Source organism: Diceros bicornis, chromosome 9 (genome assembly GCF_020826845.1).
Source record: "Diceros bicornis minor isolate mBicDic1 chromosome 9, mDicBic1.mat.cur, whole genome shotgun sequence".
NCBI classification, from domain to species: domain Eukaryota; kingdom Metazoa; phylum Chordata; class Mammalia; order Perissodactyla; family Rhinocerotidae; genus Diceros; species Diceros bicornis.
In genome coordinates, this window is record NC_080748.1 from 4,531,958 (window position 1) to 4,559,115 (window position 27,158).

Sequence of the window (27,158 nt, forward strand, 5' to 3'; positions counted from 1 at the left end):
AAAGTCCTCTCCCATCTTTTCTTTTTAGGATTTTGGAATCTTTTAATTACCCTCCCCCCCCCCGCCCCCCATAAACTTCAAAAGATGAGAGCTTAGCCATATAATTTTGGGCAAGTCTTGTTCTTTGATTGAATTTTCTTCTTTGTGAAATGAGGATGAAGATAGTACCTACCCCAGGTTTCTCACACAGTAAGTGCTAAGGACATGGTAGCTGTTATATTCGAGACCTCATAGAGACAGTATATATAGAGATTAAGAATATAATCAGTTGAATCTACTCGAACTTTTAGTTCTGTCACCTTTACCAGGTTGTGTAAGTTCTGAGCCTCAGTTTCCTCATCTGTAACATGGGAGTGACAAAAAGACCTACCTCTTATGGTGTTATGAGGATTTAATAACTCCTATCATGAGTTAGGTAACTTTGGTGCTTTACATAGTGTCGTAGTCTGTTTGAGCTACTATAAAACAATACCACAGATGAGGTGGCTTATTAACAACATATTATTTCTCACAGTTCTGTGGCTGGGAAGTCTTAAAAATCAGGGTGCCAGCAGATATGGTGTTTGGTGAGGGCCTGCTTCCTGGTTCGTAGATGGCCATCTTTTTGCTGTGTTCTCACATGGTGGAAAGGGTAAGGGATCTCTCTGGGTTCTCTTCTATAAGGACATTAATCTCATCCATGAGGGCTCTGCTCTCATGACCTTAACAGCAACTAAAGGCCACACTTTCCAATATCATCACATTGGGGATTAGATTTCAACATATGAGTTTTAGGGGGACACAAACATTGTCTCTAGCGCATAGTCCCTGGCATATGGCAAATACTCAACAGGTGATGGCTTTTGCCATTATAATTTTTATTATTTTGTGTCCTTATTCAGTATTCATTATAAATAGGTATAGATCCTGACTATTGACTAGTAGAAAAGTAAGAAGCATTATCAAGTGTAGGTTTTCACCAGGTGGCATAGTTCAATTGACATAATGTAATATTTGCAGAATGACAGGAGACAAAACATTGAGTAATCTAGAACATCTGTGATTTTGGACCCCTTGTTCTTAAGTGAGGATTCTAAAGTATTTTCCAGTTCAGACCAAACTTACCCAGTGCTTGGTATGTAGTAGATACTCAATAGTTGTTAAATTTTTCTGCTCATTTTACAGCTGGGGAAATTGAGGCACAAGAGATTGAGTGACTTGCTTCACGTTACACAGCAGCAGTGTTAGAACCAAGTTCCCTAGCTCTTTGTTCACGACTCTTATCTTTTATAGCTTGATTAATTATGTGGTTTGAAATCCTGATGAATCTAGAATAAGCTCATACCAGTACTGGCCCCCTTGGCTTATGTATTTATTTGTAACTCATAAGATATCCACCATAAACAGGTTTTTTTTTATTTATACCCTTCCAGACCTTTAAATATGCACAGATAAACTTCTAAATAGTTAGTGCTTTGTTTTAGTACAGTTGATCCTCATTATTTATATTTGCAAATTTTCGTACTGCCTAAAATTTATTTGTAACCCCTAATCAATACCCCTGGCACTTTCCGAAGTCATTTATAGACATGTGCAGAGCGATGAAAAATGAGTCACTTGAGGCACATCTTCCTGCCAAGGTCGGACAGGGCAAGGCTTTACCTTCTTGTCTCAGCTCATACCATAAACAAGTATCCCTTTCACAGTCTAATTAGTGCCACGTTTTATGTATTTTTGTGCTTTTTGTTGATGATTTTGCTGTTCAAAAGGTCCCCCAAGCATAGTACTAACATAGTTCTCTCATAGAACACATAGTTCTCTCTTGTGTTCCTAAGCACAAGGAGGCTGCTGTGTGCCTTAGGAAGGAAATAAGTGTCTTAGGTGAACTTCATTCAGTTGGGTGTGAGTTCAGTGTTTATGAATCAACAATATGATACATCCAGAAAAAGGAATGAGAAATTCGCCAGTCTGTAGATGAGGCAACTCCAAGTGCTAAAGTAAAATCTGTTGTGCGTGATGAAGCTATGGAAAAGATGAGATAGTAACCAAATTTGTGGATTCGTGAGCTTATGACTGATTTTAAAAAAAGCATAGTGAACAGCATTATTTTGAGACTTTCTGCTCACAGTATATTACCTAGGATCAGGAAAATGTTAAACCTTTCTTGCTTAGTGCAGGCCGGCTCACACATTTTAAGGTGATATGGTGCAAAAAATGTTCAAGTTGCAGGAGAGGCGGATTTTGCAGATCAGGATGCTGTGGAAGAATAACTGCTAAGTGTTTTGCAGGAAAAGGGTTATATGGGCAAGCAGCTTTTCAACGCTGATGAGACTGACTTGTTTTTTTGTAAAATCTTTGGCAAATGAACCGAAGTAATACAAGTGGTCTCGAAAGCCCCTGGTTTCAAATCATTCAGAAACCCTGCATCCTTGCTATTGTGTGCCAGTGCCAAGGGTAACTTTAAGTGCAAACCTCTTATGCTGTACAGAGCCCAAAATCTATGAGCAGTTAAAGGGAAAAAACTTAAATCTATGCCAATCCATTGTAGGCGGGACAAAAAAGCATGATTGGTGTCTCAAATATTCCAGAATTGGTTTCACAACAGCTTCATCCTAGATGTTGAACACTATCTCCAGAGTGAAAACCTTGCCTTCAAGGTTTTATTGTTGTATAATACCCATTGCCATGAAGAACTCCAAAATGCCCACCTCAGTGTAGTTCTTTTTCATGCCCTCAAATACTCTGTCTCTCATCCAGCTCTTGATTAGACATAATTAAAGCTTTCAAGGCCTGCTTCATGAAAGAGCTTGGGAGGATCTCAACACCAACAAGGAAACCACCATGATAGACTACTGGAAGTCAGTCACTATATGCAACATTATTGATTATGCCGGCACAGCTTAGGACAGCATCAAGCAGGCTACTGTGAATAACTGTTAAGAAAATGTTTCACCAGATTGTGTGAAAAACTTCGAAGTCTTTGAAGGTGTTACTGAAGAAAATAAAAAGAACAGTGTTAAAAACATAATGCGTATTGTACGCAAATAAGTGGAGAGGGCTTTGGGGACATGAAGGAAGAAGAGGTGGATGAAGTCTTGGCAGAGAAGACAGTTAGAGGCCACCAATGAAGACCTGGACAAGACGGCAAAACAAGGTGTCAGATTTGGTGACGAAAGTCAGCCTAAGGCTCCCGAAAATTGTCCCTCTAACAGCAGCTAAAATATTGGAATGGAATTCTGCCGTGGGAAAAATTGTCAGTGACATGGAAGAATGTGACTCTACGCTTGAGCAAAGCCTCAAATTTAAGCACTACTGTGTTTGTGTCTTATATCAAGATGCTTAAAAGATTTGAGGTGAAAGGCCAAGCAGACAAAGCTGACTTAATTTTTGAAGCCAGTTTGGGAGGGAAAATCGCTGACACTGTCAACAAGTTGCAAGAGCCAAACTCCTGAGGTAGAACTGCCAGGTGTCACCATGCCACCCTCATCGACATCTTCCTCTTCTGCAGAACAAATTCCATTAACATCTCCCTTGGTTGTCCTGAGGCACACCAAGGTTGAGAGGTTTAGCCACACAGTGCACTGCCCCATTGTACATTATGCAGCTCTACCAATAGTAAGATGTTAATGTTTTTATAAAACGTTAAATGCTTCATCTTTGGGTTTTTTTCAGGACTTTATTTGCATTACTATACAATGTACAGTATGTGTGTACTGTATCTGCATGTGTATGTACATGTCTGAGTGAAAGTCAATAATCACAGTATGGTAGAGAACATTACACAAAAATGCTGTAATCGTAATGTATTATAAAGAAATACTGCATCTAAATATTTGTAAGAAATAGATGTTAAATAAAGTGTGTTTCGACATAAACAAGGTTATGCATTGATCTGTTGATGAGAATGTTGTGACCAGAGGCTCTCGGGAACCTAACCCTGTATTTCCTTTTGGAGCAATGGTTCAGTGTTCATGGCAACTGTTCGGGACAACTGTAGAGAACTTGACTACCCCAGATGTTGAGAATTGACTGTATTAGTGTTCTGTACCTTTTCCCCCGTATCAATAGGTGGTATGGAGAGCACTAGTTCCTTATGGACAGGTCTTCAGCTTATTTTAGATTTTATTTGTGTGTGTGTGTGTGTGTGTGTGTGTGTGTGTGTGTGTTTCAATTGCAAATAAATGCTATGGTGAACATAGTAAAAACATTTGAGAGACTGTATCTACAGGATAAGTTTCTAAAATTGCAATTGCTGGGACACAGGAAATACACAACTTAAAGTTTGATAATATTTTTGGTAATTATTTTCATTTTTCTCATCTTTTCAAATTTAGTACCATATATAAGCTGTTTATCCAGTAGAGGGAGATAGAGTACCAGATAGCCATGGTAACTGCAGGAACCTTTTTCTTTCTCAAATAAATTTAAAAGAGTCTCATTATTTTTAAAATTCAGGTTAACAACCTTGCTTTTGTACTTAAAAGTGAGAATTGTCTTTTAATGTTTTTTTACAAATATGCTGATGGTATCCTTTGAAGGTAACACAAATCTGTAAAATGAATGATTACTACTGCTTTGCCAGTAGTTAAGATAGGTTCATCTTGATGCTACCAGATTAAGACTATGGTAAACATAGTAATAATAGCATAATTTGGTTGTACTCTTCCACTCTTGTGTGTTCCCTCTGCAGGACCTAGAAACCAGTATTTCATTAACACCAGGAAGTAATAAAAATTAGAGGCAAAAATACAGTGTTTCTCTTTGCTTCTCTATAGGGTTCAGCACCACCTCCTTCTCCAACACCTAACAAAGAGATGAAGAACAAAGCAGTTCTTTGCAAACCTTTAACAATGACAAAAGCTACTTACTGTAAACCTCACATGCAGACCAAATCTTGTCAGACAGGTAACTTAGGAAAATCTGACTTATATGCTTCCCTATACCTATACCTTACCTAAAGAAATTCATGCTTTTTCTCAAATAACAGGCTACAGAATAGATTTGTTTGGTCATTTTCTTTTGATTTTGCTTATCCAATTTTATATATTACCTTGAGAATACAGCATATTGTTTAAAATCATCAGTGAAAATCAATCTCTGATAAAAGCCTAGAATACAAATTATGTCACCAGTGAAAAAATGCTGTATCAAAAATGTTCTTGAGGCCAAGACCCACTGAAGTGACAGTGTTCTCTTGAGAAATTCATCTTTAAGTGTGGTCTGTAATGAAGATAATTCTGTTTCCTTGTCAGAGTGAGGTGCAGTAATTAAAATATGTTTTCTTCTAATTTAGATGTTAGCTGTGTTCTAATTGTTTGATGAAATAAACCTTTTTGCAACAGTTGTGAGGCGAATCTGGTAGGGTGTCTGAAACTATATAAAGTTTTTAAAAGATATTTTCTTTCTGTTAAAAAAAAGTCTAAATTCTCTTTGTGCTTTCTATAAGTTAGAACAGCTACTGCATTCAATTTTGTTAAGTTACCTAATTTTATGAAAACTGGGAATTTCTTTTAAATGGATACTGAGGCACTTAAAGTTTTCTTTGTTACCAAATTATTTTAATATTGAGCAGCTATATTTCAGTGTTAGTTAACATTGCTCCTTACACACTCTTTGTACTTTTAGATGATAATTGGAAGACAGAATATGTCCCAGTGCCTATCCCTGTGCCTGTGTATATCCCAGTACCTATGCACATGTACAGTCAGAACATTCCTGTTCCCACTACAGTTCCTGTTCCTGTAAGTCATATTTTAAGTTCTTTTTCATTTTGAGATTTATCAGACATAGGTGGGAGAATGTTGTTGCAGTTGCTACCTTAGTGAAGCTAGTAAAAGCAGAGGGTTGAGTCTTTGCCTTTCTTCAACAGTTAACTTAGGTTTGATGGAATCTCTGTCATTGTTGCTTTGTGTTTAATCAGGTATATGTTCATCCTTGAGAGTGAAGTTTAGCAGATTTCTATGACTGCTTTACGCATACTGTGTTTTACATTTGAGTTCATTTTAGAAAGATTTGTGAAGCTGTAAGGTTTAGAACTGAAACATGGAATAGAGTTCCATGTAAAATGTCATTACATTATTTCATCGTAAGTCATTTGCAATACTCAGGACACTGTGTCAGCGCTTGGCTACTGTAGACCCCTTGGGGACAGAAATACCTCAGAAATTGTTTTGTTTAATTTTTATTTTTATTTTAAAAAGTAGCTGCTTGTATTCTGAGTTTTCTTGATATCTTAGTTTTGATATGTATTCTTTCCAAAGCTTTTATCCAGTATGGTATTATAAAGTAGATCATATGTCAGAGTAGTTTTTAATTTGGAAAAATACCTATTAGTGTTGAGTAAACCTAACAGTAAATCCTTTGGTTAATTAGGTGCCAGTTCCTGTTTTTCTGCCTGCCTCATTGGACAGCAGTGAGAAGATCCCTGCAGCAGTTGAGGAGCTAAAAAGCAAAGTTTCTTCAGATCCTCTTGATGCAGAGTTGCTTACAATGACAGATATGATGACTGAAGATGAGGGGAAAACAGAAGCTGCCAACATCAACAGTGAGCTACACTCTATTACGCCTTGGGTTTTTAATATGTGTTGTAATTGATATAGTTTGTTCCAGGGCATGTCGTTGTGCTTCAACTTGATGTGGGAGTCGGGGAAGCATTGCAACAAAAATGTGTTTTATATCAAGAGAGCCGCACTGTATCTAGCCAGGTGCTCTATTATGCCAAGCCCCGTTTCCAGCAGGAATTTGTACAGTCTCTGTTTCAATTGTAACAGGATTTGAGTTGTGAAATCAACTCAAAATTGTTCTTGTTTTAATGGACTAGCTCAGTCACAAAACTAACTTGCAGTAGGCTTTAACAGTGATCCAAACTCTTTATTTTGTAATGGTTGTTCCCGACTTTGTTTTATTGATTATGCTAATAAGGTAATTTGCATTGTCTAAACCAGTGTTGATCCTAACTTCTCTTAGGCTAGTGCTTGCCAGATGAATGATGATGAATGTTTTGTGGATGATTCTTTCTCTTAGAATATTTAGTCCTACCCTTAATTCTCTGGTGACACCCAGAGTCCTATTTCAACCATGAGCTGCTTAATTCCCTTTACCCTGGAGCACAGTAGAAACGTTATAAATTCTAATTATTTCATAATGTGACAGTGTTTGTAAAGTACTTGGTTAGGGGGTTGGGAAATTAATTTAGTGGGTAGCAACCAGTTTTTTAAAAAAATGAAATGGAACAGGAAAAAAAATATCAGTGTGAATTCATCCTAGAAAGGGTATTGTTTTGTGAAACCTTTGTTTCCAGTGTGTGTGTGCATGTGTCTACGTTTGTCTTTCTGTCTCCTACTACCACCCTCAACTGGATAAAGTGCATTTCTTACTGTGGATTGCAATACAAAAACATTTGAAAGCAACTGATCAGAACATTAGAAGACAGTTGTAAATAAGCATATATTGAATGATGTGGAAAACCTAGGTCACAATTCAAAAAGAATGTTGAAAATTACAGTTATCCACCCTCATTAGTTTATTTTTGACAAGAAATTGCTTTTAGAAATACTCTACATATCAGAGTTGTTCTACTATCGAAGCACGCCTATTAACTTTTGAAGAGAGGCAGTCAAAAACTTAGAGGATTAAAATTTTTTGTGTACTTGTGATTAATAAAGTTTATAGTAGTTTACATTTCAAGATAGCTATATGCCTTTTCCTTTTATGACATGTTTATATAAGTATTTATTCTTATTTTGTATTTACAGTTAAATGAGTTCCTTTTGCCAGATTAAATACAGGTACTGTTGAGGTTTTCTATTTTGATTTCTTATGATATTGTGGATTGATTACAGGTATAATTATTGAAACAGACGTAATTGGTTCAGATCTCTTGAAGAACTCTGGTCCAGAGACACAGTCCAACATGCCTGATGTACCGTATGAACCAGATTTGGATATTGAAATAGATTTTCCCAGAGGTACTCAAAATGCTATTATTCTTTCAGTGTGAGCTATGGTTGTGGAATTTAGTTATGGAGCCGTAACTCTGGTTCTGATCATTAACCATTTAATGTTTGGGTCATTACCTTTGTTGTTCATATTTGTCTTTTCTTTTTTACCCAAATAAAACTCAACAGTTAACTTGTGAAATGAGGCACAGGATTGAATTGTAGTGACTTAAAAAGAATTTCTTAGAGCCTTGAAAAGAAACTTTCTCAAAGTAATTTATTATAGAAAATTTTGAAGATAGAGAAAAGAATAAAGAAGTGTTTGTGTCTTTTTAAAAAATTTGCATAAAATATTGATAGTAGGGGCTGGCCCATATTAAGTGCGCTCGCTCTGCTTTGGTGGCCCAGGGTTCCCGGGGTTCAGATCCCGGGTGCGCACCGAGGCACTGCTTGTCAGGTCATGCTGTGGCTGCATCCCATATAAAGTGGTGGAAGATGGGCACAGATGTTAGCTCAGGGCTGATCTTCCTCTCTCTCTCTCTCTCTCTCTCTCTCTCACACACACACACACACACACACACAAAGAAATATTGATAGTATTTTTCTTAAGACCTTTTTGAAAATTAAGTTTACCTTCAAAGGTAAATAATTATTTTCATATCTTTTGTTGTAAAAGAAAGGTATTCTATTTTTCATTACTTATTTTCTTAATCTATGGATGGCTAATACGCACATTTTTCCCCCCTTTTTCTCCCCAAAGCCCCGGTAGATAGTTATATGTCATAGTTGCATATCCTTCTCGTTGCTGTATGTGGGACGCCGCCTCAGCATAGCTGGACAAGCAGTGCATTGGTGCGCACCCGGGATCCGAACCTGGGTTGCCAGTAGCGGAGCATGTACACTTAACCACTAAGCCACGGGGCCAGCCCCTGAATATGCACATTGAATAGAATGTAAAGCATTTTATTTTTGAAAAGATTTAATAAATTGAAACAGATTTGTGCTGAAATCATTTAGATCTTATAATTGAATTTTGGGTTGTAGTAATTTGCCTGATGTCTTAAACATTTCCGTGAAAATTCTGTGTTGATATTCATTATACATGTTTTTTAATAGTCTGAACAGGTTTAGCATAACTCATAGACCATGATAGGTACAGAAAATCATTCACTCTCCACACCAGCACACAGGTTATCCCCATATACAAGTGCCTGTTTACATCCTGTGGTTAGTTCTTTGTTGGCTGTGTGACATAAGCCTGTGCTATTCTGTTTGCAATGAAAGTTCTTCTGATTCAATTGTCAGCTGCTGAGGAGCTTGATATGGAAAATGAATTTTTATTACCACCTGTTTTTGGAGAAGAATATGAGGAACAGCCTAGACCTGGATCTAAAAAAAAGGTATAAAATTTAACAGTATTTTTGCATTTACCTAATCTCTCTCTATATAGTTATAGAGTGAGGATACAGTCATCTTCCGTGGTGCCTGAGAATATGGGAAGCTATTTTTGTTTTCTAGATTTAAAAAGACTTTGAGAGGTAAAGTCTTTATTATTTCATTTCTAAGTTATAAAAATGTCTCAGATTTAGTTGTAATTTCATAGAAGAAGAGTGAATATTATTGCCACTTAGTTTTTTCTTTTTAATTTTGTCTTGATAAAAGGTTGACATAGTTGTTAAAAAAGAATTCAATTCTTTGACACGAATTGAGTGTATTTTCAGGGAGTTGTTTATTCTACCATTATTTTTGATGAGACTAATCAGTGAGATTGAGGTACACAGTTTATTATATCTGGTCTTTTTTAAGCATGCCAACACATAGGAAGACATGCTAGACAGTTTAATCATTCAGGCAGACCAAATCTAAATGTATTAACAGGTGTAACTATTTTAAATATTTTATCAACAACTTTCTATATGTCTAATTTCCAACATAAAGAAAGATCAAAAGAAAGAAAAGAAAGATGAGTTTCACAAATTTCTCCCCCCAAAAAGAAAGAAAACTGAAAAAGGAGTACCTGTAGTAGAATGAAGTTGGACTCCTACTTAACACCACACACAAAAATTAACTCAAAATGGGTCATAAGATTTAAATTTAAGAACTAAAATTATAAAACTCTTAGAAGAAAACATAGGCCTAAATCTTCATTATTTCCTTAGGTTATGCATTGATTCTTAGTTATGACACCCAAAGCACAAGGAACAAAAGGAAAAAATAGATGAATTGGACTACATCAAAATTTAAAACTTTTGTGTAGCAAACAATGCCATCAAAAAAGGGATAAGGAGGGGCCTAGCCCCGTGGTGGAGTGGTTAAGGTTGGTGCACTCCACTTCAGCAGCCCAGGTTTACCGGTTCAGATCCCAGGTGCGGACCTACACCACTCACCAAGCCATGCTGTGGTGGTGACCCACATACAAAATAGAGGAAGATGGGCACAGATGTTAGCTCAAGGACAATCTTCTTCAAGCAACAAGAGGAGGATTGGCAACAGGTGTTAGCTTAGGACCAATCTTGCTCACCAAAAAAAAACCCAAAAAACAAAAACAGTGAAAAGGAGTTGAGTGGTCATTCTCTATAAAGTAGAGTCATTGAAAAGTTCTTCAGTTTCTCTCTTACATTAATATTTAGAATCCTTTTATTTTAGATTTTTAGTTTATTAATTACGTCTTATATTTAATTATTTTCTCCTCATTAGTGACTCTCACAGCAGAAGTTAAGATGATTTTGTTGTACAAAGTGGTTTATGTAGAAATATGGCATTCTTGGAGATATATTTCAAGTAATTTTATAGGTAACTGTTCTCAAATTCAGGAATACTAGTCAATTTTAAGCATATAAATATATTTCTCTTTGATTTGCATTTGTTGAGAGATGGGTTACATGAAGTCGTGAAATAATATAGGCTTAAAAAAAGAAAATCTTACAGTGGTGTTTTGCTAATAGGGAGCCAAGAGAAAAGCTGTATCAGGATACCAGTCTCATGATGATAGTTCTGACAATTCAGAATGCAGCTTTCCTTTCAAATATACGTATGGTGTAAACGCGTGGAAACACTGGGTCAAAACTAGGCAACTTGATGAAGATCTTCTGGTATTAGATGAGCTAAAATCTCGTAAGTATTCTGATTTTGTTTGCCCTACGTCCTTTTTAAAATCAAGATATTTATTAACTACCTTTAATTAAAAAAAATACATGTAGGGGCCGACCCGGTGGCGCAAGTGGTTGGGTGCGCGCGCTCCGCTGCGGCGGCCCCGGGGTTCGCTGGTTCGGATCCCGGGCGCGCACCGACGCACTGCTTTGGCGAGCCATGCTGTGGCGGCGACCCATATAAAGTGGAGGAGGATGGGCACGGATGTTAGCCCAGGGCCGTCTTCCTCGGCAAAAAAAAAAAAAAAGGAGGATTGGCGGATGTTAGCACAGGGCTGATCTCCTCACAAAAAAAAAAAAAAAATACATGTAGGTTAGAACATTTTAAGTACATTTAAATGTAGCTTTTATTTTACTAAGTTCTCATGTAGAATAAATTTCAGAAAGTTTCTTAATCTTGACAGTGAATAATAATAATTACTAAGTTTTTAATTTCTTTTTAGCTAAATCAGTAAAGTTAAAAGAGGATCTACTCTCTCACACCACAGCTGAGCTTAACTATGGGTTAGCCCATTTTGTCAATGAGATCAGACGGCCGAATGGAGAGAATTATGCTCCTGACAGCATCTATTATCTTTGCCTTGGAATACAGGAGGTCAGTAACTTAATGGCTACTTTTGAATATATATAATGTTAATAAGAAAGGTTGTTGTGGTAGTTCTTGGAGAGAGAAATGTTATGCTTCAAGAATATTAGCTTTATGGAACATGATGATTTATTGGCTTACCAAGAAAAACAAGAAAGAATTTAATCTATTCGAAAATACTAGAACATTACAAAGGATTTTCTTAGCTACTTTGTATTTAGGTGTTTCTGGTGTAATGTGACATGTTTCTGAAATCCTCAAGTTCTCCAAAACTGTGTACCAAAACCAAAAAGAATGTATGTGAAAAATAGAGTTATGGACAGGCCACTCAAAACTCTTTTGTAACAGGACTGACAAAGGTGTATATTTGTTACCATATATATGATAATCAAAATGATATCATTTCCTCCTTACAATTGCAAATAAGTTAATTTACATTCTGAGGCATGATCTATATATGTATACTATATAGATCCATGCTGATATACATGTAAGCAGAAAAATCTCTTCTCTCTGCAAAAGTAGGGCTGTTTCATTGTACACTTCTGACGTGTTTCTAACTTGTTAAATAGTGTAATTACTCATTAGTTCTTTGGAATCATCTTATAAAAGGAGATCATTCTTTAAAGGTTTTAGATAAACTTTAACCACATGTCTGTGAATCTCACATGAGTCTGTTTTCCATAATAGACATGAAGATCAGCTTTGGGTAACAACTTCTCGTTCTGAACAAATTGTACAGGTTTGAGCCCAGAGACTACGAAGGATCCTAGCTTCACATCCTATGTATTTTTAAATGTGGTAAATGATAGAAGGAGATCTTTTTATGTAGGGTTTTATGTATAGGCCTAAAATTTAATGTTATGCTGCTAAGAGGTGGTAGATACTGAAACAAATTACTGAGGACAACTGGAATTGTCTTAGTTTTTATTTCACTTACATTCTCTTCAGGATAGAAATTTGCCTATGATTATATAAGCAGTACTGGGGAAGTAGCACATGATACTCTGTATTGTACTGTCCTGTGTACTGTAAATTGCTGTGTATTCAAGGACCATCACATATTTTGCAGTAGCAACCTAAAAGAAATATAGCAGGTCTTACTTTTTCTTATTCTTCTTTGACAGATTTACGTGTACTTTGTGCCTCATGTTTAGATGGTGATAATAGGTTCACCATAGCAAAATCCCAAACCTCTGAAAACTAGTGATTTTACCCTCGAGTTTTTCATGAAAACTCATTTGGCAGTAAAACTGACTTGAAGAGTTGTGAAGCTGTTGTTGTCTTTGTTACACTTGTTGTTTGATTCATAGAATATTAACTATAGAATTGTTAGTGTTTCTAAACAAGTATAGGGCCCTTCCCTAGAAGACTCTAGGAATGTTATATAATTACGTACATGCCCTGTGTTTCCTCTGTAAAATCGAAAACATTATGATTTGCAAAACGTTATCTGGCCTCAGTGGTTTTGTCTCAGGGTTTGTAGACCTGTGTGTTTTTCCCCTTTCTGTTTTATTCTACCTAGTAGTAAAAAAGAGCAAGAATAGCATTTATAAATACAATGCTGGCTGTAGGTGAAAGCATCTCAATCCTCTGGTTTCAGAATAAGTTATTTATTACATATAAATCCCCTTAAGAGCAAATAGGAGCTGGGTCTTACTCTTGTGTCTTGCACCATGCTGAACACATAGTAGGCACTCATTGACTTGGGCGATTCTCATGACTATTATACAGTAGACTTATAGACCTGGTTTTCTGCTGCTTTTTATTGTCTGTATGTGTGTGTGTGTGTGTGTGTGTGCATGTGTGTGTACTTATATAACATGGTGGGACACAAAGAATAACTCTGTGCCTTTTTAAAAAATAAAAGAGGGCCGGCCCCGTGGCTTAGCGGTTAAGTGCGCACATTCCGCTGCTGGCAACCCGGGTTCAGATCCCGGGTGCGCACCGATGCACCGCTTCTCCAGCCATGCTGAGGCCGCGTCCCACATACAGCAACTAGAAGGCTGTGCAGCTATGACATACAACTATCTACTGGGGCTTTGGGGGGAGGGGGGAGAAATAAATAAATAAAATCTTTAAAAAAAATAAATAAAAGAGAACATTTATATCATCATTTTAGAAATAGTTCTGCTGTCTAGATCAACCATTTTTTAAAATGTTGAAGAGAGCACTAAGATTCTGCCAAATTAACTCAGCAGGAAGGAGGGATTGAGTTCTGGGCTTTTATTCTGTTATTTTAATCCAGCTTTACTTTTTGATGTGTTTTGGAGTTCTGTATGAAATTTCATATAAAAATGGCTTCTGCTGGACATTGAGCTTAAAAACTAGTATGTAGATAATATAACCTTAAAGAGTAATAAAAGACAACAAAATGGGGGTTCCCTGCCCCACCCATCTCTAGTCTACCTAGTTGCTTGCCCTAAAGTCAGATGTTTTTTGCTCTGTTAGCTGTTTCCTCTGGCGTTGCTTGCATATAGAAACACAGCTGATTTTTTTTTTTTTTTTTTTTTTTTTTTTTTTTTTTTATTGATATTTTAATGGTTTCTAACATTGTGAGATTTTGGGTTGTACATTTTTGTTTGTCCTTCACCCCATATATGACTCCCTTCACCCCTTGTGCCCACCCCCCACCCCCCACCCCCACTTCCCGGGTAACCACAGTCCAGTTTTCTCTGTCCATGTGTTGGTTTATATTCCACATATGAGTGAGATCATACAGTAGAAACACAGCTGATTTTTGTATATTCGTTCATCTTATATTCTGTGTGTACCAATTCACTATTAGTTGTAGTAGGTTTTTCTTTTTCTTAGAATTTTCTGCATATATAATCACATCATCTATGAATAAACACAGTTTTACTTCTTTTTTTCCAATCTGCATGTCTTTGATTTCTTTTTCTTGCCTTATTACATTGGTTAGGGACCTTTCCCCCACCACACACACAACTTTGAATTGAAGTGGTGAGAGCAGAAACCCTTGCCTTATTTCTAATCCTTAGGGGAAGGTCTTTCACCATTAACTATGATGCTGCCTGTAGGTTTTTTGACAGCATCATGTTACCAGGTGGAGGAAGTTCTCTTCTATCCCTAGTTGGCTAACAACTTTTTATTTTGTTGCTAAGAGTTTTTATCATAAATGTTATTGAATTTTGTCAACTGCTTTTTCTGCATCTGTTTAGACAATCATATGGTTTTTCTCTCTTATTCTATTAATAATGGCATATCAATTAATTTTCAGGTGTTAAATCAACCTTGAATACCTGGAATAGACTCCATTTGATGATGACATATTATTCTTTTTATATATTGCTGATTAGATTTGCTAATTTACTGTTAATGTTTTTTGCACATTTTCATGAAGGATACTAGTCCATAGTTTTCTAGTATTGTCTTTCCCTGGCTTTGGTATTGGGATAGTATTGGACTCATAAAATGAATTGGGAAGTGTTCCTTTCTCCTATTTTCTGAAAGAATTTGTGAGTTTTGGTATTATTTCTTTAAATGTTTGATAGAATTCACCAGTGAAGCCATTTGGTGCTGGGGTTTTTGTTGTTTTTTTTTTTTTCTTGGCAGAGTTAGGCCATGGTTTAAATTACAAAATCAATTTCTTTAGTTGGTGTAGGGTTATTTAGGTTTCCTGTTTTTCTTGAGTCCGTTTTGGCAATTTTGTCCTTTGAGAAATTTATGCGTTTCATCAAAGTTGTCAAATTTGTTAAAGTTGATAATATTCACTTATTATCTTTTTTTGTGTGTGTGAGGAAGATTAGCCCTAAGCTAACACCTGTTGCCAGTCCTCCTCTTTTTTGCTAAGGAAGATTGGCCCTGGGCTAACATTCATGCCCATCTTCCTCTGCTTTATGTGGGACGCTGCCACAGCATGGCTTGATGAGCAGTGCTTAGTTTGCGCCCAAGATCTGAACCTGCGAACCCCGGGCCGCCAGAAGCGGAGCATGCAAACTTAACCACTATGCCACCGGGCCAACCCCTCACCTATTGTCCTTTTAATGTCTGTAGGGTGTGCTTATCCTTCTTTCATTCTTAATATTGGTAATTTGTGCCTTATTTTTGTTTCTTGAACAGTCTAGCTCAGAAATCAGCAAACTTTTTCTTAAAGGGTGAGATAGTAAATAATTCAGGCTTTGCAGGCCAAGAGGCAACAATCTAGGATATTATGTAGCTATATAGATAGCAACTTAAAATGTAACCACTTATAAATGTGAAAAAACAGTTCTCAGTTAACAGGCTGTGAAAAACAAATGGCTAGTGAGATTGAGCCCAATGGAGCTAGGATTGTAGTTTGCCTGTACTGATGATCTAGCTAAAGGTTTATTGGTTTTATTTTATTGATCTTTTCAGAGAACCAACTTTTGGTTTCATTGATTTTTCTCTATTATTTTTCTGTTTTCTCTTCTTATTTTGTCTCTGATCTCTATTTCTTTTCTTAATTTGTTCTTTTTTTCCAGTTTAAGATCATTGATTTTAGACCTTCTTTTCTAATAAAGCATTTAAAGCTATAAAGTTTCCTCTATGAACTAGTTTACCTGCATTCCACAAATTTTTATATGTTGTATTTTCGTTTTCCTTAAGTAAAGGGAATTGGCTGATCTCCTCATAACCCTATTACAGGAAGTTGAATCTCTGGATTGCTTTTTATTGGATGGATTATTTAAATATTAGAACTCTAAATTCTATTAGAGGTTTCAGAGCTAACTGGTTTGCATAATGAATGATTATAAGATATGTCTTTAAATAGGATTTTTCCCCCCAGTTTTTTATTGTGGTAAACTACACATAACATGAAATTTACTATCTTAAACTATTTTTAAGTGTACAGTTCAGTGGAATTAAGTACATTCATAATCTTGTGGAAACATCACCACCATCCATCTCCATAACTCTTTCATCTTATAAAACTGAAACTCTATACCCATTAGACAGTAACTCCCCATTCTACCCTCTATAAGTTTGACTAGGTATCTCATGTAAGTGAAATCGTACAATATTTCTCTTTTTGTGACTGGCTTATTGCAGTTAGCATAATGTCCTCAAAGTTTATCCATGTTGTGGCATATGTCAGAATTTCCTTCCTTTTTTAAATAGGTTCTTTATGTACTAAAAAAATATTTCCTCAAAAAAATTTTTTTACTACTGAACAGTACACTTAAAAATGGTTAAGATGGTAAATTTCATGTTCTGTGTATTTTTGCCACAATTGGAAAAAACTTGTTTTACTATTTGTTCTCATCATCAGACATATTTTCAGAGACTTGATTTAATTTTTGTAGAAGACTGTGTGGTATTTATAAGCAGCTTTAAAAATAATCCTAAAACTCAATATAAAAATAAGATAAATAAAGTAAACTTTCCAGAAATCATTGCTGTTTAATGTTACTTCAAGGGTGTGTACAGAAACAGAAGCTATTTTTGGAAGATTGTGCATATTTTTCGGTCTCATCTATTGATTTTGTCCACATCTGACAATAAAAATAAGATAATGTTGAAGAAGAAGTGTGCTTTTATTAGATATGTCTGTAGAAGGAATAACATCTTTAGTTGTAAGGATTAGATCTTGTGAATGTACATGGAAGTAGGTAGCCACTTCTGCCTTTTGTATTATACTCAGTTGTACTCACTTATACTCAATTGTGTATTGAGAAAGTAGACATAATTATGTATATTTACTACCATATGAAAGGGGAGCAGAGCTTTTTTTTCCCCTCCTTTACAAACAAAATAGCTCATTTTTTTTCTCATTGCATAAGGAATGATGGTTATTGTTAAATGTTCGCATAATATGGAAATGTTTGAGGAAGAAAGAAAGAAAATTATATGAGATCCCACAATCATGATCATTCTTTCATAGACTGTCTTACATATGTAAACACCTGCCCCTCACATGAAATTTAAGTGGAATTGTGGATACCCTTTTTCCTTAATCTTCCCTACCCCATCACACTTAGCTAGATGTGTATGCTTCTCTGTTTTTTATGAACATGGCAAAAGATATAGAAGTTTTGTCAGCTAAGGACATGGAAGCATGTTATACACGCTTGCGTCTTACTTTCCTTCCCTCTCTTTCCCAGTACATTGTGACAGTCCCTCTGAGTCAGCTGGAACAGACTTAACTGCATGTTTTATAAAATTTCGCTGATATAAAAAAACAGTGTACACCCTTCTTCCCCTTCTCCTTCAAATCTTATATAATTATCCTAAAGAATTGGTGCCTTTATTTCTATGAGCTTATTATTGGATCATAAGAAACAGGTATTTTTTATTTTAAAAGATATCACCAGATTGCTTTCCAAAATGATTGAGGCTCTATTGATGTTTATCAGCCATTTAGATTTGCTTTTCTGTGAATTATTCCTTTGTCTGTTGGGTTGTTTATCCCTGTCAGTTCGTGAGAATTCCTTGTTTATTCTAGATGTAATTCTTTGTTATCCCCACATTTTTTCCAAGGTTTTTTATTTTTTATTTTTTTTACGTACTGGGTCTTTTATCTGGAGGAATTTTTTTTTTTTTTTAAGAAGAGTGTCAACTTCATTAACCAAATTAAAAAATGTGGTAAACTCACTTATATGGCTTGTTAATTTGAGTTCTATGTAAATAGTTTTCTGATAATTAAATTCTATTAAAATACATATAACATTTTAAAACTTATTTAATCTTTTTTTGATTGAGAAGGGCCTTAAATTTGCCTTATTTTTCATAGCAGTGATGTGGTGGATTCAGAGTTTTGCTAATCCTTCTTTAATTGGTTCATTCAGGAAACGTTAGTTAAGTGCTTATTTTATGCTGAACATTTAACATTGGAGTAGACTTTGGAGATTACAGTTTTTGACTGTTTACTGTTTTCCATGCAATGTGCTAAGTACTTGACATGTCATTTAATCCTCTTAGCAACCTTACTGTTATCACCATTTTTTGATGAAGAAGCAGAGTTAAGTAGCTCATAAATTTTGAATCCGCTAAGCAGTTTGACTTAAAAGCCACTATAATATGCTCTGCTCAAGGATTTGAAGTATATGGACAAGTAATATTTAAACAGTGCTGTACTCATGGTATAGTGTGTTGGTGGTACAGAACTGAGACTAATCGATTCTACCTAAGAATGTAATGTGAGAAAATAGAACAGTAGAGAAGACCTTTTAAATTCAGTTTGAAGTATAATAGAAATTTACTAGGCAGAAAGGATGAGGGAAGAACAATGGCCTTCCAAGAAGAGAGAAATATATGCAAAGGCAGAGTTTTCCAGGAACTGCTTGGCATGGCTGGAATATAGAATGTGAAGTGTAGAGAGCTTTGGGGGTGGGGTGGGGTATGAAGTAAGTAAGAGTCATGTCACAAAGGTCGTGTATTCCTTGATAAAATGCTTAGATCTCATCTTTTATCCAGGGTGAAACATGAAAAGGTTTTAAGCGTTTTTAAAGATCATACTCGGTATTCTTTCTTGGAGGTAGGCAGCTGAAGGCTGGAATATTATCATTGAAGCAAATTATTGCGCAGAACTACAGATTTGTAGCTAAATTAATGGTGGATTATTTTACATTGTTCTTAATGAAGCTTTATGCAAATAGCATTTAATAAAAACCAATTTTAGAGACTTATAAGTAGAATCTCTTAAATATATCTAATAGCCCTCAAATTATGAGTGTCTTATATTGCCAACATTTATTTTATAAATTGTTATGCATATTGTTACACATAATAGGTTTGTTGCTTAGCTAGCTTTTCAAAATATTCTTTGAAACAATACATATTTCCCATATTGGTGACAGTACATGTGCAGACAAACATGTTCATGGTCTTTTATTTTCTAAAATATTTGCTTTCCAACTACCTGTTAACTATATTATGTGAGATTTTCATTCTACTTCTCAAATCCCAATACCGGAATTTCTACTTAAGTAAATAGATATCTACCAGTGTGCTGCTTTGCATTTTTAATCTGTAAGAAACAAGGCCCTTGAATTTCAGGTGGTCCAAAGTAAGACGTGCTCTGAGTATAAAATACAAGTTTCAAAGAATTTGTATTTAAAAAAATATAAAATATCTCATTAATTTTTATATTATTATATGTTGAAATTATGTGTTTTAGATATATTGGATTAAGTAAAATGTTAATTATACCTGTTTCTTTCCTCCTTTTCTTTTTTTTTTAATGTGGCTACTAGAAAATTTAAAATTATATGTGTAGACCCCACTATATTTTTATTGTTTAATGCTGTTCTGTACAATGGTTCCAAAGTTATCTATGGATCTCTAGTTCTCTCAAATATTGTTCCAAAGCAATCTAAGTAAAATGAGAGACCAGAACCTTTATAAAGGAATTTATATTCTGGAAAGAGGATACTTATTTCTTCAAATAAAAGACTTCCTGTGAAGATAATTTTTTAAGATTACTACTATTCAGACAGGCCTGTTCTGTCAAAGTGTTTTCTCCAGGGTTACTTCCTATAAGGTGCTGCTGTCTTTGATGGCTTCTCCTTTGCTCTGCTTCTGAAACCACAGCTTTTTTTTTTGCTTCACCAGATTTCCATTGGTTGCAGGCTTTAATGATGGGACAGATTAGGTGTTGATAAATTGAGACTGCCTTTAATGGAAAATAACAACAACAATAATTATATGGTATTGTTTCTCATACTACAACGACGACTAATAAAGCATATTATCATTCCTTCTGTAACAATAAGGGCAGCAGATCTTTTAATTTATCCTGAATTGCTAAGGAAACCTTTTCAGAAGGACCGAGTGTGGCACTTCATTTAGGACCTGCTTTGAGTAGAGCTGTGTTGGGAGCTTCATAGTTCTGGCTTGTTATTGTTATGGTTCTGAATGTCCATGGAAATGATTTTCCCCTTGTTGTTAGATTCGTAGCTGAAAATTATTTCAGGATCATTTCCCTCATTTTTTATTATGTATGTTGCTTTATGGTAAGAACAAAAATACAAATTACTGTTCAAAACATGAGGATTTCATTTTTGTGATTGTTTTATATAATGTGCACTAAGTTTACATTTTAAAAAAACCTAGGAACCCAACTTTAAAAAAACTGTTTCTGGGGCCAGCCTGGTGGCGCAAGCGGTTAAGTGCGTGAGCTCCACTTCAATGGCCTGGGGTTCGCAGGTTCGGATCCCAGGCGCGCACTGACGCACCACTTGGCAAGCCGTGCTGTGGTGGCGTCCCATAAAAAGTGGAGGAAGATGGGCACAGATGTTAGCCCAGGGCCAGTCTTCCTCTGCAAAAAGAGGAGGATTGGCAGATGTTAGCTCAGGGCCGATCTTCCTCACACACAAAAAAAAACACAACTATCTCTAGTCCCATTAAATAATTGGATCATGGTATTGTATTTTAACCAGTTAATGCTACAGTCATAATGTTGAGGATTTCCAGATAATTTAGGAAATGGTATGTTTAGAACTTCTGCCCTCTGACTAACCCAAAAGCAGGAGACGGATCTAACATTGTCACTTCATTGATTGTCAGGCAATTGGACTGACAATCTCTTTGAAAGGCATTAGTTAGGGATTTTTTTTCTATCATCTTGAAATTATGCTCACTAATCTTCCTTCTGACTAGTAGGAGTAACATTAGGTCAACTCAGATGATGATACTCTAGTCTAATTTTTTATTTAGTGTATGTGTGGTATATATTTTTTCATCCTTTTACTTTTCACTTATCTGTGTCTCCATATTTAAAGTAGATGTCTTGTAGGCAGCATGTTGTTGGGCCTTGTTGTTTTTTTTTGTTTTTGTCTTGGTGTGTTTAGACCAACAAACTTTTTAAAAATAAAGGACCAGATAGTAAATGTTTTAGGCTTTACACCCATACTTGTTTGTGTTATGCAAGCACTCAACTCTGCCATTGTGGTATGAAAACAGCCTTGGACAATATGCAAATGCCAAGTATGTCTGTGTTCCAGGAAAACATTATTTACAAAAAAGGCAGTGGGGATTTGGCTCCAGGCTCTGCTGACCCTGGTTTAAACCTTTTACATTTAATATAATTACTGCTATCATGGGATTAAAATCTATCATCCTGCTGGTTGTTTTGTATTTGTTGTATCTGTTCTTTGTTTTCTTGATCTTTTCTGCCTTCTTTTGAATTAGTTATTTTTTTGTGATTCCATTTTATCTCCACTATTGGTTTATTATTTATGCCTCTTGAAATGTTTTTTTAGTGGTTGCCCTAGGATTTACAATATGCATCTTCAATTAATCATTATTTACCTTCAGATATTATTGTAGCACTTCATGTATAATGTAAGAACCTTACAACGATGTATTCCCAATTCTTACCTCCCATTCTTTGTGCTAGTGTTGTCATACATTTTATTTTTACATTATTTTATTTTTAAATCCATTGGAGACAGACTTTGCAAACTTTAGTGTTTAAATCATTTTTTAACAACTCGCACTGTTGTCATAGTAATAAGATTGGTAAATTGTATGACTCACAGGAAAGTTACGAATAGAGAGGCAATAAGGAAAAAAACATTAGCCTTACAAAGTCCCAATGCTAGAAGAGGTCTTCAGACAGCTACAAAGGAGCACTTCATCCCATCCTTACCATTCAGAAGTTTTCTTTAATTATTGATAGTTTAATTATTCTTACTTTAAATTTTAATTTTATTTCCTCCATGTACTATATAGTGAACACTGGAGCCAGATACTCTGTTTTTTTGTGAAGATTCTCATCCAGTTCTCACATTCTAGGTTCTTGGGTGTATTTCAGCTTTGAATTTTTTAAGCAAAGGATTAATTGGTAATTCATGATTCTTTATGATTTCTAGATATATAGATAAAGCCAATAATCTCTCGTGTTATATTAGTATGCTTGTTTTTCTTACACATAAGCTTTATTTTTTTCTTAAGAAATACAGAGTATAAGTAATATATTCACTATTTATAATTAGCTGGTTTTCCTTCAAGAATTTCTTTTTTTTTATAGTACTTGTGTGGTAGTAATCGAAAAGACAACATATTTATTGATCCAGGATACCAGACATTTGAGCAAGAATTGAATAAAATACTCCGAAGTTGGCAACCAAGCATTCTTCCAGATGGTAATGCTCTTTTAAATGAAAGTGTTGCTAACTTGCTACTGGAATTTTTATTTTTACAGAAAGTATATTAAAAATAATTAAGAAATAATTTAAATTAGCATACTTTTCAGAGTACTTATTCATGAACTCATCTGTTCATCTTTTGTTGAACTAGAAATGAATATGGTTGATAACTAGTGTTTATGAAGAACTTTGTAATAAATGTGTCCTACTTTCTCTGGAGGAAGAAACTAGATGTTTATTTCTTAAGCCCTCTGGTAGAGATTCTGATGTAAATTTCTCTAAGAAACCTCTGTTTTATATGTGTAAAGAAAATGTGTTTGTGAATGGAAATCACCTATTTTTTTTTTTCAGGAATTCTACAGATTTAAATTCCTTTCTAACCATTGTCTGCTTGTCCTGCAGAAGAACAGAAGCAAACATCTAGTCCCTTACTCCAGAGATGCTAGTTCCCTAATCTAGTGTGTTCCCTAGCCTCTGTGTTGTTAGAGAGCTGCATAGGTAATTCTGAAATTCATTCCAGTTGACCTAGTGTGAATGGAGGATTAGAATAGGTTTGTTCTTGAATTAACTTTATTTCTAGATGGTTAAATGAAAACTATTTTGTTTATTATAATTGTTTTAAAATATTTCTCTATTTAAGGGTCAATATTTTCTCGAGTTGAAGAAGATTATCTCTGGAGGATAAAACAACTAGGATCACACTCTCCAGTAGCTCTTCTGAACACCCTGTTCTACTTTAACACTAAGTATTTTGGCCTGAAAACAGTGGAACAACACTTAAGACTTTCCTTTGGCACTGTGTTTAGGCATTGGAAAAAAAATCCTTTAACGATGGAAAACAAAGCATGTCTTCGATACCAAGTGTCTTCCTTATGTGGAACAGACAATGAAGGTAGTGTAACAGGTTTTTATTTTGAGATTGTCTGTGGCAGGGCTAGCCAAACCTTGCCTTATTAAAGACCACCTAAAGGCCACCTGGGTCACTTGTTAAGAACCTAAGGACTGTCATTTTCATAAAATAAGACAACTTATATCTTCTTAAAACATATCAGTTCATTTTGTTTGAAAAATTATAAATTACCAGAAGCCACAACTTGGAACTCTGAAGGACACCTAGTCCCATTCTTTGGTGTAGCAGATACTAGGAGTGAATAGAGTAAAAGTACTGTCTGTCTTCAAGATTGGTCTTAGGAAGTTTATGTAATTTATATTTTTTTAAGATAAAATTACTACTGGAAAAAGAAAACATGAAGATGATGAGCCAGTATTTGAACAAATTGAAAATACAGCCAATCCTTCTAGATGTCCTGTGAAAATGTTTGAATGCTACTTATCTAAAAGGTAAGTGTTAGTGATATTTAATTTTTTAAATGGTAGTATAAGTTAGTTACCTTGAATTTAACACTATCAAGAGGTGACTCGTGTGTGTGTGTGTGAGGAAGATCAGCCCTGAGCTAACATCCATGCCACTCCTCCTCTTTTTGCTGAGGAAGACTGGCCCTGGGCTAACGTCCGTGCCCATCTTCCTCCACTTTATATGGGACGCCACCACAGCATGGCCTGACAAGCGGTGCATCAGTGGGTGCCTGGGATCTGAACCTGGGCTGCCAGCAGCAGAGCGTGCGCGCTTAACTGCTACACCACGGGGCCGGCCCCGAGGTGACATTTTTTTTACTGATTTCTCTCTCTTCTCATTTATATCTAAGTCCATTCAGTTATAACTTTTTTAATCTCATTTTTATAAAATACCCAGCTTCTACTTCATGCTTTAGGATTCAAGCATATGTTAAGAAATAGCTCTCTTCTAATGAAATTACTACTATTATTGTCATCTTATAAATTATAGCAATTCCAATGACTGTAAAGCAGGGGGCACAAACCTTTTTTGTAAAGGGTCAGATAGTAAATATTTTAGGCTTTTTGGCTATAGAGTATTACAGCTACTCTATTCTGCTCTTAGAGCCAGAAAGCAGCCATATACTATATATAAATGATTATGTTATAATAAAACTTTACACAAACAAGTTAATAGGCTATAGTTTGCCACCACCTGATGAAAAGGTATGTTCAAAGGTAGGATAGATAGGTGAGGATGAAAATGAAGTACTTCCATTTAAGAGAAAATAGCCCTTTAAGAAGGTCTGAGAGAGATAATAGTGTTCTGAAAATACCATACTTTTGAACTATACCACGGCTTTTTCCCTTAATCTGATACCAACAGACATTTTAAAAAATTTTAAATTAGTGAAATGTTTAGACCATAAAGTATTTTATGCTTGTCCGTTATTTTAAGAGTGCACTCTGTAATTTTCAAAAGGTTAGCATGAACTCAGAATGCATTTTCTTATGTAAACAGTTTTATATATTATCAGGTTAGCTCTCAAGAACTCATAAAAACAATGTCATTTATAGGATGATAGTAATATTTCTGAGGATGGTTTGGGGTGGCGCTATTTGGCTGCAACAGTATCAGGATCTTCCAATGGTAGTAACTATTTGTTAGTTGGAAATCCTTATCTCAATATTATCTTGTTGGTATTTTAAAAATTAAGTTTCTATTGGGTAATGCTGTTAAGTATTTTTATTTCATGTGCTACCATATTTCATCAATTCTAAGACACATTTTACTATCTCTGAAACTGGGATGCATAACTGATGGGATGCAGTTGACTGGGATGTTATAGTTGATGCATCTTAAAATTATAATTGGCAGCATTTTACTCGTTTATGGCACTATTAAAATAATGATTAAAAATAATGTTTCTAGGGGCCAGCCTGGTAGGGTGGTGGTGAAGTTTGCACACTCCGCTTCGGAGGCCTGGGGTTCTCGAATTTGGATCCCAGGCACGGACCTGCACACTGCTCATCAAGCCATGCTGTGGCGGCGTCCCATATACAAAATAGGGGAAGATTGGCACAGATGTCAGCTCAGGGCCAATCTTCCTCACCAAAAAAAAAAAAAAAAATGTTTCTATTGGTAGTTTCTTGGATTCAGAGAAATACAGAATTTAAATTATGGATGGAAAATAATCTTTTATCACAGAAATTAACTTTCAAAATATCTTTATGATAGAATATTTAATGTAGGTAATGGGGCATATAGTCTGACCACATAATGTTGTTAGTGGTAGTGGAATTATTCTTAAAGAAGAAAAAGTTTTGGGGAATTTTGTATATATACTGTGAAATTGACTTTTTCCTTTCTCCCCAAGTCCACAGAATCTTAATCAGAGAATGGATGTTTTTTATTTGCAACCAGAATGCTCTGGTTCTACAGATAGCCCTGTCTGGTATACATCTGCTTCACTGGACCGAAATACCTTGGAAAATATGCTCGTACGGGTTCTTTTAGTAAAAGATATTTATGATAAAGACAATTATGAACTGGATGAAGACACAGACTAAAAAGGAGCGTTTCAGAAGCAATCGGGATAAAACAGCATTAGATAGTCATGCTGCTAGATCTTTATTACGGAAAACATTTCAAGTTTACTCCTTCTGTTTTGAGTTTTGTAGCAGTGTACCCACACTGGGTATTACCATGTAAATAATCTGTGAGTGCAAGTTGCCATTATTCTATGTAGTGGTTTTAGGATACTTAACAAATACATTCAAATTCTTTTTTTATTATTATTTATTTGATTAGGTATGTTTGTAACTTTTTACATTACAAAATATGAATGAGAATGTGCCATGTTTAATTTTTTTTTCTTGTAGTAAGAAACATCCATATTGCACAACTTTACTGTTGCAAAGCTTCCTTGAAAAGGGGACTCTTTTACTGGGTTCTTGACCAGATGGGTGTGTATGGGTAGCACTACTAAAAGTTTAGAACTTGCAGTGTCTTTCAGAATTTTTTAAATAAACTGTAAACTAATAGGCTGGGTTTTTTGTTTTGTTTTTTGGGAGTTTTGTTTGTTTGTTTTGTTTTACATTTTAGTTACTGAAGCCTTACAAGATTATGTAGAGAGATACCATCTTCTGTACCAAAATAGACAAGAGAATGCTGTCAATATTGGTGTACTGTAATGTGAATCTATACTGGTGAAAACAACTTTTTTGCCCCTTATTAAAACGTTAGTGTCCTTTTCTTATTTGTGGCTTTCTGCATTACCCCAGTCAATAATAAAATGTGTGTGTGTGTATATATATATATATATATGTGTGTGTGTGTATATATACACACACACACATATATATCTGAAGAATGTTGAAAACATCGAGACATTTTCTTTGTAAAAATGTCTGTTGAGAGTATAAAATCCTGTTTTCTTTTCTATGCCAAACATTAAGTATCCAAAGTTCCCTTCATTTATAGAAATTTGATCCCCCCGACACGAGGATACAGATCATGTTGTAATACCTGAGTAGTACTCTAAAACTTTACCAATTTTATTAGAATTCTTGTGCCTGCCCTCAAATATGACTGATGCAT

At 35.3% G+C, this 27,158-nt stretch overlaps 1 protein-coding gene across 2 annotated transcripts in view; it reads left to right on the forward strand.

The window, feature by feature from the left end:
* ZMYM2 (zinc finger MYM-type containing 2) overlaps positions 1-26,813 on the forward strand; it is a 105,563-nt gene extending 78,750 nt beyond the window's left edge. For both annotated transcript variants that reach the window (XM_058547790.1, XM_058547789.1), the window contains 11 exons: positions 4,755-4,884; positions 5,605-5,720; positions 6,352-6,523; positions 7,821-7,946; positions 9,222-9,316; positions 10,862-11,030; positions 11,509-11,660; positions 22,606-22,720; positions 23,364-23,615; positions 23,944-24,064; positions 25,936-26,813. In XM_058547790.1, coding sequence (XP_058403773.1) covers positions 4,755-4,884; positions 5,605-5,720; positions 6,352-6,523; positions 7,821-7,946; positions 9,222-9,316; positions 10,862-11,030; positions 11,509-11,660; positions 22,606-22,720; positions 23,364-23,615; positions 23,944-24,064; positions 25,936-26,128 — 1,641 coding nt within the window. In that variant the 3' untranslated portion in view covers positions 26,129-26,813. The remainder of the gene's footprint in view (positions 1-4,754; positions 4,885-5,604; positions 5,721-6,351; positions 6,524-7,820; positions 7,947-9,221; positions 9,317-10,861; positions 11,031-11,508; positions 11,661-22,605; positions 22,721-23,363; positions 23,616-23,943; positions 24,065-25,935) is intronic.
* The last annotated feature ends 345 nt before the right edge of the window (positions 26,814-27,158 follow it).